At 48.6% G+C, this 18,113-nt stretch overlaps 1 protein-coding gene across 3 annotated transcripts in view; it reads right to left on the reverse strand.

The window, feature by feature from the left end:
• SAMD4B (sterile alpha motif domain containing 4B) overlaps positions 1–18,113 on the reverse strand; it is a 37,291-nt gene that overhangs the window by 9,814 nt on the left and 9,364 nt on the right. For all 3 annotated transcript variants that reach the window (XM_082676857.1, XM_082676858.1, XM_082676859.1), the window contains 3 exons: positions 15,574–15,630; positions 13,915–14,317; positions 4,219–4,689 (listed from right to left, as the gene is read on the reverse strand). In XM_082676857.1, coding sequence (XP_082532983.1) covers positions 4,219–4,689; positions 13,915–14,110 — 667 coding nt within the window. In that variant the 5' untranslated portion in view covers positions 14,111–14,317; positions 15,574–15,630. The remainder of the gene's footprint in view (positions 1–4,218; positions 4,690–13,914; positions 14,318–15,573; positions 15,631–18,113) is intronic.

Genomic DNA, 18,113 nt, shown 5'->3' on the forward strand with positions numbered 1-18,113 from the left:
CTTGCCCCATACAGTCTAATCAACTCACAACAGCCACACTGATCCTTCTTAAAAATGCAAATCTGACCCAGTCAGTCCCCGATTAAATCTTACCTGTAGCTTCCCTTTGCACTGAGAATAAAATTCAAACTCCTCCCCTGACACCTACAAGGCCCTGCAGCATCTGGGCCCTGCTCACCTCTGACTTCTCATGACTCGCCCCTTTGGTTCAAGCCCTTCTAGCCTTTGCCGCACACCCGCCCCAATTTGTTCCTGGAACAGTCAGGCTTGTTCCAGCCTCAGGACTTCTGTGCTTGCTCGCTCTTCTTGTTCTCCTGATCTTAGCAGTTGGCTCCCCCAGGTCTCATCTCAAACAATCACCTCTTCTGAGGCTTTCCCTGAACCCTCAGTCAGCAGTAGCTGTCCCCCACCAACCCCCTATCATATCACTCTGCCTTATCTTTTTTTTTTTTTTTGGCGGTACTCGGGCCTCTCACTGTTGTGGCCTCTCCCGTTGCGGAGCACAGGCTCTGGACGCGCAGGCTCCGCGGCATGTGGGATCCTCCCGGACCGGGGCACGAACCCGTGTCCCCTGCATCGGCAGGCGGACTCTCAACCACTGCGCCACCAGGGAAGCCCCGCTGCCTTATCTTTCTTACAGCACCTATCACAGCTTAAAATGACCTTATCTAGTTATTTGTTCACTTGCTTATTAACTGTACGCCCCTCCTACAAGACCTGTGACAGCAGGGCCCTGTCCTGTCTTAAACATCATTGTATCCTCAGTAATTACAATGGGGCCTCGACTAGAGGAGGTTCTTCACAACTACTTGCAAAGTAAGTGAATGAAGTACATAAACTGCTTCCTCAACATCTCTGTTATTGGGCTTCACCACCTCCCAAAGATTTTTCCTATACTGAGCCCAAATCAGGGTGAATCCAGGCCCTCATCCACAGGATGTTTCACATCCTTCATCCATCCCATTCCTGAGGTGAGAAAAAGGATCCAACTTGATTTTTAACCATTCTAAGGACAGGGCAGGTTCCCATGAGCTTCCAGACCTTTACAAGTGCTATTCCCTCCCCCTAGCTCACCGCTCGTCCACCCTTATCTGCCAGCCACTTCAGCCTTCACTCCTGGCTCAAGTGTTCCCTCTTCTGTGACTCCTTCCTCTGCGTTCCCTGGGTCCCTGTGCTACCTCAAGTCCAGCACTTACTGCCCCCTTCACTAGCCTGCCTCACACTGGACTCTGGGCTTCTATAGGATGGCTGCAAGCCTGCCCAATCATTTCTGTACCTCCAGGTCAGGGCAAGATACACAGGAATTTTCGAAGTTTCACTAAGTCCAAAAGGAGGGCACCCACCATCCTAAGGGTGCTAAGGGGGCCTCTGAGCTTGACACAGGAAATCTAGAAGTATCCCAAGTCAAAAAAAGAAAAGGAAACAAAGCCAAAAGCCTCACCCTGGGTAGGTGAGAACATCAAGGCCTGGGGAACTGAAGTCCTTTGCCCCAATTCCCACAAAGAGTTGGGAGGCAGAGACAGAAGAACCCCAGCCTTGTTTCTGATGGAAAGGCTGGGATTCCTGCCAGTGCTACACTGACACCCAGCCTCAGAAGGACAACCAGCCTGGTACAGGTCCCCAAAGCACCTTCCCTCATCTGTGACAGTTATCTATGATCCTAGCCAGGAAGTCACCTGAGGAAGAGGGCAGTGCATTGATCCCACCCACTAAGGCTAGCCTCCTCCCCCTATCTGTGACTTCTGGGGTTCTCTGCAAGGGGCTCCTCCAAGCCTCTGGACTCCTATAAGATGTCACCCTCTGGGCCCTGGGGGGGCTGGGTAACCCTTAACACAGGCCTTTTGTTTTTGCCTGTCTTGGTGTTCCTGGCTTCCTCCTTCCTCCCTTCTCAACCAAGAAGCGGGAAGGCGAGGCTGAGAGGGCTGGAAATTATCCTCACTGGAACGATTGTGCAGTTCCTGAGGAGCCCTTTTTGGACCCACACTGGGGTGGAGGCTGGCCACAGCATGAGAACCATAAAAACAGGAATGCCGGCCAGACATCCAGGGCCTCACACTCTCCAAGAAGCCCTGGCCTGTCCTTGGCAGCACCCCAAACCCACCCTGCCTGCCCTTACAGGCCAATCCTTGCTCCCCACTCAAAAATAGTTTAATGGCTTCCTGTTTCCTGCAACTGCTTGAAATTGAAATTGAAAAGCTTCATCCTAGCCTTCAAGGCCCCCTCTGAATGTGGCCCTAACATACTGAGATCTGAGAGTCAAGACAGACCTGCGTTCAAATTCTGGCTCTGCCATCTATTAACTTCATGATCCTGAGCAAGTCACTTCATCTTCCCCCTCTGTCTCCACTTCCATGTGAAGTCTCTGGCACAGGGTAAACATGAATATTTGCTACTGCTATTACTCATTTAAATCCTCGCACTTCTCCATCCTAGCCAGACCTGTCTGCATACTGTCCCCTCCAATCTGACACCCCTATACCTTCAATTCATGCTGTGCCCTGTACCTGGAATGCCCAATTCCTCTTCTGGTTCAAATCCCCTATTCAACATTGTTCCAGCTTGGTCCTCTAAAGCTGCTGTCCCCATCGTGGGGAGGAAGGACTGTATGGGCACCCTGCATGGGTGACCCCTCCCCTTGATGAGCATCTTCGGGAGGGTCACTTTTAGGTGGGGGCAGTGTAGCACAGTAACAAAGAATATAAGCTGAGGAGCCAGACTGCCTCGATTGAAATTCTGGCTACACCACCTTGGGCAAGTGACTCCTCTGTGCCTCAGCCAATGAATTTATAAGTATAAACTTCTCAGAACAGCTCTTGGCAAAGACTAAACACTGAATATATTTTAGCTAGAATTACGATTATTAATATACCCTCCCAACATGGACCCAGAAACTATCATGCTCTGAGACTAGAAAACAAGGTCCAAGACACCTTGGGTTGCTAGAGTTCCCGGAAGTACTCTTCTACCCCTCTATCTTCCCTGATTCTTGCCAGCATCTTGGAAGGAGGCAGGTGACCAGGATATCCATATTCAGCTGGGGAAGAAAGAGGCTCAGGGGTAACTGATATGTAACAGGTGCCACACAGCTGGGCAATGAAGATCCAGGGTTCACCCCACCCACTGGCACAGGTAACATTTCACTGCCACCCTCTCCTGGCCTGCTTTACCCAGTGCCTGCAAAAAGGGGCCAGCCACCTTGAGGTTAAATTTGGAAATTTCTTGCTTTGAGTCAGGTCCTGTCACCTCATCAATCCTTGGAAACGCCATTCTCCCTTATACTGTTCAACTAATATTTCAAAAACTCACTGGAATACCAGCTCCTCCCGCTGACCCCAGCCTCTGCGGGTGCTTGCTAAGAAGCCACTTAGTTGAAGGATGGCACAGTGGTCAGATGCAAGCTCTGGTATCAGACTGCCTGGGTCTAAACCCTGGCCAGTTCCACCACTTGTTCTGTGACCTTGAATACAAGACTTCGTCTCTTTGAGTCTCAGTGCCTTCATCTGCAGAATGGGGCTAATGATATTGTTGTGATGAGGATTAAATGAGATCATGCCTGAAAAGTGCCTATAAAAGAGTACCTAGCACAGTCAATGCTCAACAATGTTACCTACTATTACTAATGCCTTGCAGCATGAGTTACACCTAATATGAACAGGCTTACAAACATACATTTCTCAGAAATGAGTCTGTAGGCTGGAGCCAGATACAAAAATCCAGAATGTCTGGGCTGGAAGGGACCTTAAATTATGATGGTCTATAACTGAAGTCAGGCAGTTATCACACATGCCCAAAGTGGGATGGTAGGGGCAGAGGCCGACTGGGACACATGTGCAGGGTCAGAAGGTGGTGACCAATATTCAACTCCATCTTACGGTTGCCACCAGGAATACAGGCCTTGAGTTGCCAGATCTTTTGACTTTTCAAGAGAAGCTGAAAATCCAGATTTTTAGGAGAAAATTCCCAATTCCTTACATCACCAAATTTATTTAAAAACATAACAAAACAAAAACCGAAGTTTTGTTGAGTTTGAGCTCAATAAAACATGTCTGCAGGTCAGAAATGGCTCTGGGAATGCCAGTTCACAACCTCTGCACTGTCTCATAAAGCTGAGGCCCAGAGAGGTTATGTGACTTGCCCAGGGACACAGAGCGAGTGAAGAGAGAGCCCGGTCCGACCCTTTTCAAGTAGGCATGGCCTCCCGGACTCCCACCTCCTCACCTGCGTTTGCGTTGCTCCCAATACTGTTGATGGCTGGCGGCACTGAGCTGGGTGGGTGGAAGGGCACGTGTCCATTTTCCCGGGGTGGCTTGTCCTGCCAGCCTGGTCCTGCCTCCCCAGGGCCCAGCTCTGCAGGGCCACCCCACTCATCCGAGCCCTGGCGTGAGTGGTAGGTGGGCTCAGGCCGGGTGCGGAAGCCGCTAGCTAGCCGCTCTTCCAAGTGACTCAGCCAGAGGGCCAGCGCATTGCGGTCCTCCAGAGTGGTGGCCGGGTGGATGAGGGCATAGGAGAGCAGCTGGCGGCTCTCCTCGATGAAGGCATTGCTCTCAATCGAGTAGGCCAGCACTTTCTGCAGCAGCCTCATGTACTCCGACTTGGCCTCTGTGTTGCCTGGCTGAAGCAGGGGTAGGTGGGACAGCAGGAGGGACACCACCTTCTCTTTGGACTCCTGCTGCCACTGGCTGACGATGGCTGCAGAGGGGACAAGAGGGAATGTCAGGGGAGCCAGGGTGGGGGACTCCCATAAAACCAGGAGAGGTGCCTATAGCCTGCTCCCTCAGCTCCAATCTCATTTCCCTTCTCCTTTCATGACTCCGACCTTGTCCCTCATACAGGTGATATCTAACACACTCAGCCTGCTTCCAGAGTAATTTTTTTTCTGGTTCCATCATTCCCACTCTCAGAAACCTGCTTTGACTCCTAATAAGCCAAACTTGCTACTTTGGAATCTGAGCCCCTCCTGCTGCCCCCAGGCCTGCTCTTCTTGCTGTATCCCGACTCTTTATCTTCATGGCCTGTACCTGCTTTCCCCTGACTATCAAAACACCCTCTTTCCTGACCTGGAGGACAATGGAATACAGTGGTTAAAAGCTTGGGCTCAGGAATTCCCTAGCAGTCCAGTGGTTAGGACTCCACACCTCCACTGCAGGGGGCACAGGTTCAATCCCTGGTCTGGAAACTAAGATCTCACATGCCATATGGCTTGGCCAAACAAAACAAAACAAAACAAAACAAAAAAACCTTGGGCTCTGGAATCAGATGGTCTGGACTCCCCAACTCACTAGCTGGACCTCTGTCACTTGAACCTCACAGAGCACTGATTTCCTCACCTGAAAAATTCTGAAGATAATTACAGTACCCAATTCACAGTGTTGCTCTGAGATTCAAGAAGCTAAGAAAGAATGGAAAGTGGCCTGGCATATAGAACATAGTTAATAAATGCTTACTGTTGCTTTTTAAACTGGACTCAGCCTCTAGATTCTCCCCTTTCAATTCATCCCATACACCCAGATGGAGTGATCTTCCTAAAGCACACCAGGATATCATGTTCCTGACCAGGAGCTTATAATGGCAACCAGCACCAATGGACTCAAGCTCAAGAGCTCCTAGCCCAACATCACCTTCATTTCCAGGGCACTCCCCCACCTCCTATTCCTCCAGATAAAAACTTGGTTTAGGATATCCCCATCCTCCCTGGGGCTCTCTCCATGCCATATTCATCCAAGCTTCCATACTCAGGCTGAGATTCAACGCTTTAGCCTGCAACAGTCTCCTTCCTCCTATCCAAATTCTACTTCTTTTAGGGATTGCCTACACCTGCCCTTCTCCAGGAAGCCTTCTGTGGCTACTCCATGCCCTGGTGATCTGGTGATGTCTCCTTCCCATCCCATCGTCTGAGGGCCTGTCTGTCCTGTGAAGATGAGTGAGGCTTCCTCTCTCTACCCAGAAGTGAGCACCCCAAGAATAAGGCCCCAAGCTAGCCACATAAAGGAGGCCTCGGTACTCCCTGGTGGTCCAGTGGGTAAAACTCCACGCTCCCAATGCAGGGGGCCCGGGTTCGATCCCTGGTCGGGGAACTAGATCCCACATGCATGCCGCAACTAAGGGCCTGGATGCTGCAACTAAAGGTTCCTCATGCCGCAACTAAGACCCGACACAGCATGAATGAATGAATGAATAAATAAATAAATATTAAAAAAAAAAGGAGGTCTCAGGAAGGAACTGTTACAGGACTGACTGTCCTCCTTGAAAACCTTGTTACCACTTCCATGACTAGCTCAATGGAGTGGAGGATGGCAGGTAATGCTGATGGGGCAAGGGAAAGGGACAAAGTATACCAATACTTGAGAAAAGAGACAATGATCAAAGACTGGGACCAACTCTGCCCTCACTCTTGGGCAACTGAGCTCATATCTATAGCCACGGTAATGATTTTCAAACACCTAACAAGGAAGTTCTGAGAGTTGAGTTACTGGGATATTGGTGAGGTCTTGGAAAGGGACAAAGGAGCTGGTTCTAACCAAACAGAGCTAGGACCCCAGAGGGGTGGGTGATGAAAAAGAACAGGCAGTGATGTGGCTTATGTCCCTCCTCTCCTACTTACTGATGTAAATGTGATCACCTCACTGAGCTCTACTTTCTCTGTCCATAAAGTGGGGCTCACAATCATTCCTACCTGGCATGGTTGCTATGAATTGAGACCAAAGCACAAAGGAAGGCACAAAGTAAGTCCTCAGTAAACATCAGCTGTCATTTCTAACACCATGGTTATTATAACTTACAGGGGCTCCCTCCTTTTGAATACCCACAGAGATTCTCAAGGCATAAGCCAACTGCCGGACCAGGAAACAGAGAGGCTGGGAATGGGCATGTATAGAAGGAGGGCCTCAGAATTCTAGCCATCTGGATTTCAAGTGAGCCCTGATCTGGATCCCTCTGCCTCTGATGGTGTCTCAACCCAATTTCCTTAAGGCTTAATATTCCAAGGACCTCTGGTCTCCTTCGGCCACACTACAGACCAGACACCTGGCCACTGGAAGCCTTGCATAAAAACCTGAGAAATACTTTTTTCACACATTTCTTTCCCTTAATGACCTGTCTGGAAATCTATGGCTTGGGAATTCACATAACTAATTCTTACATTTGTAGCTCTAAGAAAATGAAACACATACACCTCTCAACTCCTGGCCATATAAGTGCACATTTTCTTGCCTGCGCCTCTCTGACCCAAGCTTCCTAGAGAACCCCTGTTAAAGTGTTCAAGGGTTCATCCATTTATTCAGAGTCATGTTATGCCCACAGTACTGGCCAAAACAGAACGAAGAGTAATACTACACAATAATAGTAATAATGGATATTTACTGACCATTTATTCTGAGCCAGACACATGCTAAGAACATGACTGTCTTTCATCCTCACCTCAACTCTTGTTTTAGCACCCCCATCTTGTAGATGAGAAAATACATTTGGGAAGGTGATGCCAAGGTGACAGAGCCAAGATCTGAACCCAGGTCCCTCTGCCTCGAAAACTGGGAGGAACTTTTACCCACAACCCTCTACTATCTCTCCAATGCTGCCTATCTTCTTCTTCCCCCTGTCCCTGGCTTTCAAGATCCCTTTCAGGACCTGCCACACAAGGCTAGGAAACCTCATCCCCTCCATCCATCTTCTGAACTAGCTCCCCATGACCATGAAGCCATCTCTCAGGTCAGCTCCATATCTAAAGATCTTTCCAAGGTGGGATAAGCCTTCCTGACTTCAGGGAGTCTTCACCTTTCGAGCTCTCCCACCTCCATCTGGCACTGGATCACATGGGAAGGACCTCCCTGGTACTCCATTTTCCTGACTTAGTCCCTGAGTTTTTAGTTTTTGATGAGAAGGAAGAAGAAATATAGTGACTGAAGATTAGGGACAGAAAGTTAAGGACTTGCATCCCAGGTGTGGTACAGTTGCCTGGGCAATATGCCTCTTCCTCTGTAAAAGAGGGATTACAGGGCTGTTGAGAGGATTTAGGGAGACAATGAATATAAAGCACCTGACAGAGTCTGCCCATAGTAAGCACTCAGTATGTGACTCAATGATTGGTGTTTTTCTCCCTTCTCCTCCAGCAGAGTTGGCCTACCCCTTTAGCCCTACCCTGATGCTCTCAATCGCTGTTGTTCAGGCCTTGCAGGGTAGCCAGAGGCATCTGGGACAGAGAGAAGCCTTGTCTAGTCCCTCCCCCACCCCAGAGTACTGCCAGGGCTAAGGGACACAGCTTCTCCTCTGGTACTGCCAGGGGACATGACAGAAGAGCCCCAAGGGTTGGGCTCAATGAAGGACCTTGTTCTACTGCAGTGAAAGGGGAGAGTGGTTTTGGAAGAATGGAGGCTGACCCTAGGGAAATGTGTGTTCATGTGTCTGCACAGCGGTGAACTGGGAAGGGTGGGCCTCCCATGACTGGAAAGCATCAGAGAGAACTGGAACTGGTCCAAGGAATCTGCACAGCCTCAGGCCCCTTGGGGTGAGCCCAGCAGGGGCTGCAGATGATAGGTAGGGATGGAACTTCTAGTTTCCTGCCCAGGGCAGAAAAGTCTGGCCCAGAGTTGAGGCACAGCAGAGGCCCAATGAATACCTGCACAGCTGAACCCTGATGGTCCCCTGGAAGGTAGTGGTGTCTGTGTGTGTATAATGTGCCCTGTCTAGGATCCCTTGACCTCAGGTCTCTCTGTCTCATGTCCTAGCAGAGTATACTGAGTAAAGAGTACAAGTTCAACTGGCAAACTTGCCTGGATTCGAAATCTAGCTCTGCCTCTAAGATTAGGTCAACATAACTGTGGGCCAGTCCTTTAAACCTCTCTGAGCCTTGGTTTCCTCTTCTGTACAATGGGGGTAGTTAAAAGCCCCTACATCACAGGGTTATTGTAAAGATTCAATGAGACAATCGTGCAAAGCACCTGATCTGTGTTAAGTGCTCCATGCATTTCAACTATTATTGTCATTGCTGATGGTTGAAGATCTAAAGCCTACGCTATTTCGGGGCTGGAGGGAGCAATTCACACAGGAGGGCACATCTGGTCTCCCCCTTCAGATTCCCCACAGAGGTGGGGAATTTCATGCAGTTATTTACCAAAAACAGACACGTCTCTGGTTCCTCTGAGCTAGAGGCACAACAAGCAATGATGAAATTCTGGAGGTGGGCGGATGGGGGAGGGCACTGGGGAATGCTGTGATGTCAACGACTGCTGTTCACCAAGCTGCAAACCTGGACTCCAGAAAGGATGAGGGAGACTGCATATGAGTGCTCTCCTTGGCCAGGTGACCAGAGCTAAGTAGGTCATGACCCTGGTTGCTGGCAAATCACAGGAGCCAAATATATCTTGGAGACTGCCATAAGAGCAAATCCATTTTTACATGCTGGGCTGTTGCAACAATCGTGGCAGCCTGAGGCACCAGCCAGAGGGGATGCGTTTTGGCTCCAAACATGCCCCTCTATGCTTCATCCCATCTCACACAAACATAGGGGAGGGCAAGGGGGTTCACATTTTTGTTTGATGAACTGTGTTAGTAGAGCTTGAAAGGGGAGGGTGGAGGCATTAGAGTTGAGCTTGGGTGACTCACTCACCCACAGCCCCTTCTTGACCTCGGTTTCCCCACCCAGATTCGATGAGCCAGAGAGGGCAGGGCTTAAACCTGCTGGATAGGGGGACTCTGACTCAGAGGACAGGCGGAGGGAAGAAATGCAGGAAATGTGGCCCAGGAAGCTATAGGACCAGGGAGGGAAGGAGATTTCAGCTTCCCCGGCCCCACCCTTCTGGTCCAAGTCAGCATGGGAAGTGGGGTGGGTTGTAGGATTACTGTAATAGCTCCAAGCAGGCAGAGAAGACAGCACTGAGAGAAGGAACAGGGATAATGACAAGGGGAAACCTGGGGCTTCTCCTTCCCTGTTCCAGAGACCCTTGGGTGTTCCTTTTCTGTTCCCAGGTTTTATCTCAGACTCTGCTTCCATGAAACCAATGCTGGCTGCCCGGGCTGGGGGACTTCCCTACACCCTCCTAGCTGCTTGAGATGAAGGGACACAGCCCAGACCAGAGCCTCTTCCATGCCCCTCCTCTCTCCACTCCCAGTAGGTCATGTGACAGTACCTTCACCATCTTCCTGGGCCCACCCAGAATCAAGTGTCAGCATCAAAACTAGTAGTTCTCCACTGGATGCACACGAGGGCCAAGTAGGGAGCTTAAAAAACACCAAAGTCTCTGGAGATAGGACCGAGGCCTCAGGTTCTTTTTATAAAGTGACTCTGACATGAAGCCAGCATTGGAACCCACTCACCGAGATTGAGCTCTCTGCATTCCCTGGCCCTTTCTGAGAAGGAGATGGGTGGGTAGGCAGCTCTGACCCAAACCTGAACCCAGGGTCTCCCTGGGAGAACTGAAGGAAGTAGCAGGATTGGATGGGTGGGACATGGAGTATAAACCCAGAAAAAGGCAGAGGATCTGCCTCACTGTTCAGCCCTCCTGGCCTGATGGGATCTGAAAAGCTGAAGAAGAGCTTCAGACCCTGTTATAGGCAACCCTTATCCAGAATTGGTAGACCAACTGAACTGAAGATTTGGTTTGTGGGGTAAGTGTGCATCTTGGTGGGAAGGAGGGACAGGTTCGCTGAGGGGCCCACCCCATAAAATACTAAGGGCTACTGATGTACTTGGAGAGTATCTAGAACAATCCCCGTACTGTCTAGTGAATCCTCAGGCCCAAGAGGGATGGGGCTGGCCCACGTCACAAAAGGTGTTAGTGGCAGAGCTTGATCTAGAACTCCTGGGTGTCCTGATTCCTATTCTCATGTCCCATGACAAATGAATCATCAGTAAAGCATCATCTCTCAAACTGCCTGGTCAGCAAGAGAACTTGGGTACCCACTACCAGGCCTATCCTCTCAGGACTCTGATTGAGTGGGTCTGGGTTAGGGGCCCAGAAATCTGGATTTTAGGTCACATTCTCCCCCATCAGGTGATTCTGATGATGCAAATTTGGGAAACACAGTGGGATGGGAAAGCCGTAATGAACAGAGGATGCAGAGCTCCTCCAAGCCCTCCAAAAGGATGCAGGCCTCCAAGCCCAGGAAGCAGCTCCTTCCTTCACAAATAAGGCAGGGCAGCTGCTCTACCTGAGGTTGGGAGGGAGACAGGAGACACAGTCTTGGAGTCCCCATGTCTATTAGGAAGAGGCCTTCAAGGCCCCACAGGATTTACCTCTGTGATCACTTCTCTCTCCAGTCATGCTCTGCTCTAATCCTGGCAGGCTTCCTGCTGACTCTGGAACACACCATGGCCCTCCCTCTCTTCCCTCATTTTAAGTTTTCCCTAACTCTCCATCCACCTAAGTACCAACTTGTTTTCCTCTCACCACCTGACATGGGGCTATGGTTAAAGACCTTGATTCATATATTCATTCACTAGTCAACTCATTCCACAGCAGTTCTCAAGGACAGGCATTAACCACAATATCTTAATGTAAACGGTCTGAGATGGGTCTCAGGCATAAAGTATACCATGGTATAAAGTGTACCATGTCTTTCAAGGGCAATGTGGTAACAACAAATATTTTAAACGTACATAACTTCAAACTAGCAGTCCCACAGAATTCTAGAAATTTATCCTAGAGATGCTTAAAGGGTACTCATTACAGCACTGCTTATAAGAGTAAGACAAAACATACCATGCAGTAGAGCCTACTGATCAAGAGGAAGAAATTTAAAGTCAAATTCCAGCTCCACCTCTGACCAGTTGTACAACCCAGGGCAAGCCACTAATCTCTGCAGACCTCAGTCTTGTTTGTAAATGGGGGAGTTAAAAGACCTTCCTTACAGAGCTGTTGTGAGGGTTACGAGTAATAAAGGTAGTAAAGCACTGCCTGATACACAGGTCAGGCTCTGTTACCTTACTATTCTTACAATCAAGCAGCCATTAACAACAATGAGGTATACACGTATGTGCTGAATAAGGAATGATCTTCAAGTAATACTGTTAAGTGAAAAAAGCAAATTGGTTAATATGTGCAATGTTCTTTGTGCTAAAACAATCAAAACAATGAAAAAGCTGGAGGGAGAACTTGTATGTGCTCATACATGCACAGAATATCTCATAAAACATACACAAATTGGGAACGTGGAAGTCTGGAAGGGGACCTCACTTTTTACCTTTCATATGGTTTGATTTTACCACAAATTTTGAAAACAAAAGCAAAAACTAAAAATGCTCTAATAAATAAACAGCAGTAAGCACGGGTGTGATTCTGATATACAGTCAGGATTGGCACCCAGTGCTCACCCAACTCCCTGCTCAGGATGGGGTGGTGGGGATGTGTGACCAAGCTTCTTAAGACACTGGCCTGCCCCAAAGGAGCCCCCACTCTAGGGGCAGAGCCATACCACAACCCCAGAATGCTTGCCCTGGTGCTAGAGCAGAGGGGAACCCTCCCTGGCGGGGAGGATGGGAGGGCTGTGAAATAGCTGAGGTCTGGGCTTGCTGGAGCCAAGCTGGGTTCCTGCTGCCCACTGTCTGCGAGACAGGGACTTAAGCTGATGATTCCTGGCCTGAGGAACTGTCTTCCCCTACAGCCATGGTGCTTCTGTGAATTGTACATAAAAACTCAGAAAAATGAAGGTGACTGCTGCTAAGACGGGTAGGCCTGAGAAGAGGAAGGAAGCAGCTCTGGGGGTCCCCAAATCCCAATCCTAGCAGCCCATGCTGATTTCCTCACCTATAAAATGGAGACAACAACATTACCTATCTCATGAGGTTGCTGCGTGGACTAAATGAGTTACTGACAATAAAAATAACAGTTAACATTTATTGAGTGTTTAGTACATGCCAGGCACTGTTCTCAGAGGGGTCGTAACTAACCTAGTAGCACAGTTATCATCTTGATTTTAAAGAAGAGGAAACCAAGGCTCAGAAAGGTGAAGTTACTTGATTATACAGCAAGTGACACAACTGGGATTTAAACCTCGACAGTCTGACTCTAGAGCCACCAAAGAACAGTTTTCAAAGTTACTATACAAGTAAAACCAGTACTTGGCTTGTTGTAGGGACTCAATGTGAACTGTTATCCTGAGGAAGAACATGGGAAAGTTTGGACACATGCTACATGGGGTCCTGGGGTCCTCTCCCCAGCTAGCTTTCAGGTGCACATATTCCCCCCTTCTTTGGCCTCCATCACTCCCACCCGTCACCTAGGTCAACACCTCTCCATCCAGCCTTGTGGAGGCCCAGAAGGCCAGAATGGCTTCAGCAGTGCCCCTTGAGATGGTTCTCTGGACTAACTCCTAGCTAGACCTGGGGCCTGAGGGAGAGGTTCTAGCAAAGCCTAGCTCACCCATCCCAATGTCAACTTCGTGGGACAAAGAGCACTTCTCTACTGAGTGTTCAGGAAACTGATACGGACTATATCTAAATTCAAAACTCTCTTGAAGCTGTTTATGCCTTAGGTGCAACCTACCTTTGAGGGGGTAAAGAACAGTGTAAGATGACATGTGAATTTTGGAAGAGTTCTAAAATTTCCTCCTAGCTCTGACGTCCCGTAGCTTGAGAAATGAACTAATGCTCACCTTCCGTCCCCCTTTCATAGGTAATGACTTTAGTCTGTTCCTTTTAGCCACCCAGACCAGCCACCCTACATGATCCTTCCTCTGTTATGGGTAGTTTCTAGTTTGCACTGCACTCCCCCAGGAGCCCCCCATTCCATGTCTGAGGATTTCTGGCAACTAAGCCCCAGAAGAGCCATGATGATGACCTGGGAGGTCAGGGATTTCTCACCTACCAACAAGCCTAGAACCCACATTTCTTAGTGCCATTGCTGGGTAGGCCTCCTCAGACACCTGATATCTGTTCCCGTTCCAGGTCTCCCTCCTGCTGTGCACCCATCGCTGGAGACTCACCAGCACTGTTGGCCTCCGACTCCAGCAGGTGAATGTCATTGCAGTCCGCCAATGAATGCTCCAGGCAGAGCTGTAGGAAGCGGGCCTGGGTGCGGGTGACCCGCTTCAGAAGTGACAGCAGGGCCACTGTCTGTTCACACTCATTCCAGCCCTTGAACCAGCCAGCGAGGATGCCCACCTGGTCTCGGAACATCATGGTGCCAGGCCTGGGGCCAGGGTGGGGGGGACGGCGGTGGCAAGGGCCAGCGCCGTCACATGGTCTCGGCTGCGGGCTCCTGTTACCTCTCCCCTGAGGGCCAGGGCTTGAGGATGTTCCCTGGCGTGGTGGCAATGGGTGGTGCAGGGAGGAGGACACCTGCTCACATCGGGGGAGGTCTTGGTCTAGCCACTCCTCTCCAGGCTCCTGGAAAAGGAAGCAAGGTCGTCAGAGAGAATGAAGGGGCTGGAACTGGCCTGGTGAGTGTGGGCTGAAGGGGTAAGGAGGCCTCATGCCTTCCTCTTTCAAGGTACCTACCCTGCTGAGCTCCTGGGAGAAAGATGAAGCTAACCAGATACTAAACCAACTCTCCCTCCAATCTCCAGATCCAGAGAAAAGGCTTGATTGGGACTCAGAGACCCAGACAAAGGAGAAGATGCTGCCCCTCAGGTCTGGCTGTCACAGGGCCAAAGGAAGTGGATTTAAAGCAGAGAGTAAGTTGGCAAGATATTCTAGATGGGAAATAGGAGACAATGCACACTGTGGCAAAATATCTGAATTAATGGAGACCTGGCCCCAGGTGACATGACTAAGCAGACATGTGATGCTGAGCACATGCCCTTTCCTTGCTGGTCTCTGGTCACCTCCTTCAGGGGGCTGGGCAGAGTGACTGCTCGCCTGCTAAAAGGACCCTATGGACTCTTTGTATTATTTCAAGCTAAGACCCACAAGGCTAGGATATAGGTGGGTGGTGACCCTGGTGGAGATCTCAGGTATGTGGATAGCTAACTGATCAGTAACTGGGTGCCTAAGGGTAGGGGCAGAGGTCCTTTTCAAAGATCTCCAACATGCTGGGGGGAATCTCATCTGTTCCAACCCAGCTCTCCTACTCTGATCTCTAAGATCCCACCTATCCCTGTTCTGAAGTGAATCTCTCCCTTCTTCTTCATTCCCTTGAAGGTTACTCCTGACCCAGGTCCTCTGGGTTGGGATGTCCCCTTGGCTCCCAGACATGGCAGCTTGTCACTCAGACTCCTAAGAGCCAAGAGGATACCAACCTGAGAAGGCAACACATCAGATGTTAAAAACTCCCAAGCAAGAAAGTGTCCAAATTCCTTTTGCAGGCAGGAACTACACAGGAGCTGTGTCAACTGGGCAGACAACAGGCCTATTCTTCAGTTGACTGGTTTCTGGACACTACTCTTAAGGCTTTTTCTAAGTGTCTCCTGCTCCAGGTCTCCACTCACATTTCCCCTCTGCCTCTCTTGCAACCAGTGCTCTTGGCTCCATCCCCAAACCATTTGGCTCCATCTCCCTCTGGCTGCCAAGAGGACTGAGAACTCCATACAAAGACCCATTGAACCTGCTGGGCTAGGTTTTAGGGAGATATTGCCATCTCCCTGAATGTCTACGCTCCTGCTGAGGAGGGCTGTGAGGTACAACTGACAATGGCTGTGACTCACCTCAATAGATCCTCAGTGGGACAGTTGAACAGAGCAAACTGGTCTGGCTGTCAATCCCTTTGGATATAAGAAACAAGAGAAAGTGTGTGGGGCGGGGGAATGAAACCTTGCTCCCCCAGCTAAACAAGCCTCCCAGAAATCTTTTCAAAAGACATATCAAATGTTGCCTCCCTGGCTTAAAATCCTCCAATGACTTCCTACCGTATTTAAATAAAATGCCTACAGGGCTCCCTGCAAGACTCTGGTGGCCCCTCCACCCTCCCTGTGTACCAAGCTCTTGTTCACTCGGACCCATCCATGGCTTCCCCCAGACCTATGCATGGCTGGCTTCTACTCGTCACTCAGGTCTCAGCTCAATGTCATTTCCTCAGAGAGATCTTCCCTGACCATCCAATCTAAGGAGTTTCTCTCTGTCACTCTATTAATGCTATTTCATTTATTCTATATAATTTGGCACCCTCAGATATCATCATATTTTTGTTTGTTGTTTCTCTCCTCCCAACAAATGCAAGCTATATAGTTGCGCAGTGCCCAGGACAGTGACTAGGACTTAGAAGGTGCTCAATATATATTTATTGAATGAATAAATGAAAGTGAGCATGGAAGCCACACTTGGGACTTCTACAGCCCCTGGGGAGAAGGTGATAGAAGGAATGGCCCAAAGGATTGTAAAGGGATTTGGAAACCTTGCCCTAAGAGAAAAATTTGAAGGCACTGGGGAAATTTCCCCTGGGGAAGAGAAGACTCAGGAAGAATGGCATAACTGACTTCAAATACCTGAAGGGGTAGCACACAGAAGAAGAATTAGATTTGTTTATTTACTCCAGAGGAGAAAAAGGGTAGATGGCTCTAAGTGAGAGGCACTTAGATATGGGAAATGTTGAAACTCAAGAAAATTCAGTTCTAGTCTTGCCCCAGCCACTCTGTCACTTTAATCTTTGAGCTAGTCTGCTTCCCTTCTCTAGAATGTGTGAGATAAGGAGCGAGACTGACATTTGTCAGACATGACAAATGTGTTTTACCTCACAGGCTAACTCCAATCGATTGGTAGTGGCTGCCCGGAACACTGCAGTGAGAAGGGTCCTGAAGAAATGAAGCAATGGCAATATCCATCACTGGAGAATGACTAATAAATTGGAGCACACCTCATATAAGGGGATGTTAGATAGTAATTAAAAATATGCTTGATCTTGATAGCAGCATACAAACAATATATTTAGATCTAAGTACAGTGTTTGATCTTTAACTACGAAGATGGAGGGATGTCCATAAGTACACAGTAATATGTACAATCATGCCATTTTTGTAAAATGAAAAAAAAAGAGCCATATACAAAAGCCCTTATATATCTCATATGTCAATGTCTATGTATGTATGTAGAAAAATGTGCATGCTGTTCATATTGGTTACCTTGAGAGAAGGAGGAATTATTAACACTCTCTTTATATAACTTTGTACTATTTCACTAGTTGCAAATGAACATACATTACTTTTGTAATTTTTAAAGATAAATTTAATTAAAAAAAATTAAGGCTGCATTTTACTTTCTGGCTCAGTGAGAAAGAGTAATGTGATTGATTATCAATGTTTGCCCTGGATACGGGATGGATGAGTGGTAGCTCATGTGCCTGAAAAAAATCAGTTTCCCTTCCCAGCTCCAGCATTTTGTGGCTTTCAGTCCCAAGGAGACAGCAGCTGCCTCAACATAAGGAAGAATTTTAAAATAATGTATCTGTCCAAGAATGGAACTGGCTGCCATATGAGGAGGTAATAAGCTCCCTGGCTGCTGGAAGTGGTCAAGCAGAGGCTGGATGAATATCCCTTGGGAGTGGGAGGGATTCCTTCACTGGGTGGCAACTCATAAGATAGAAGGACATGTTACTATTTCAGAGGGAACAACTGTGATGGGAGGTTTGCTATGCCAACAGCGTTTACGGCAAGAAGATGACCAAATCCACAAACAGACCAAAGTTGTGCACACTCTTTCCTATAAACACTTTTACTGGGTTGTTACTTTTCCCAAGCAACAGCACTCTGCCCCCCAACAGCACTGTGCCCCCCAAATAAACTGCTGACTGAACATTAATCTAGTTTCTTCCCCTGAGCCAAATGCTAGAAGCAAAGCCTTGGGACACAGCAGGATCTCAAACATGATGCTTACAAGGCCAGGTTTTGAATGGAGCAGGCTGGTGAGGACTACGGTGAGCTGGAAAGCACACACTCTGTCTAAAGGGAGAAGTTACTATTTAGCTCTAATCAACTGCTGCCATGTAGGAATTTGGGTCCAGTATTGTTAGATCTTAGATTATTATATACTTTTTTTAAAGAGGAGCCAGAAATCTGGATTTTAAAATAAAATCCCCCTATTTTTAAATGTTGGAAAATAATTCATATTAAAAGAGCAACAATGAACCACTATACAGAACAAACAAAGCCTGGGGCCTGCAGTCCTTAGACCAGATAGACACAAACTGTGATAAGACCAAAAGTCCGATAACTATCCCTCTCGAGGGCCTAGAGAAGGTCCTACACGTTTAAGC

The sequence above is a fragment of the Grampus griseus genome (genome assembly GCF_964374135.1).
Source record: "Grampus griseus genome assembly, chromosome: 19".
NCBI lineage: Eukaryota > Metazoa > Chordata > Mammalia > Artiodactyla > Delphinidae > Grampus > Grampus griseus.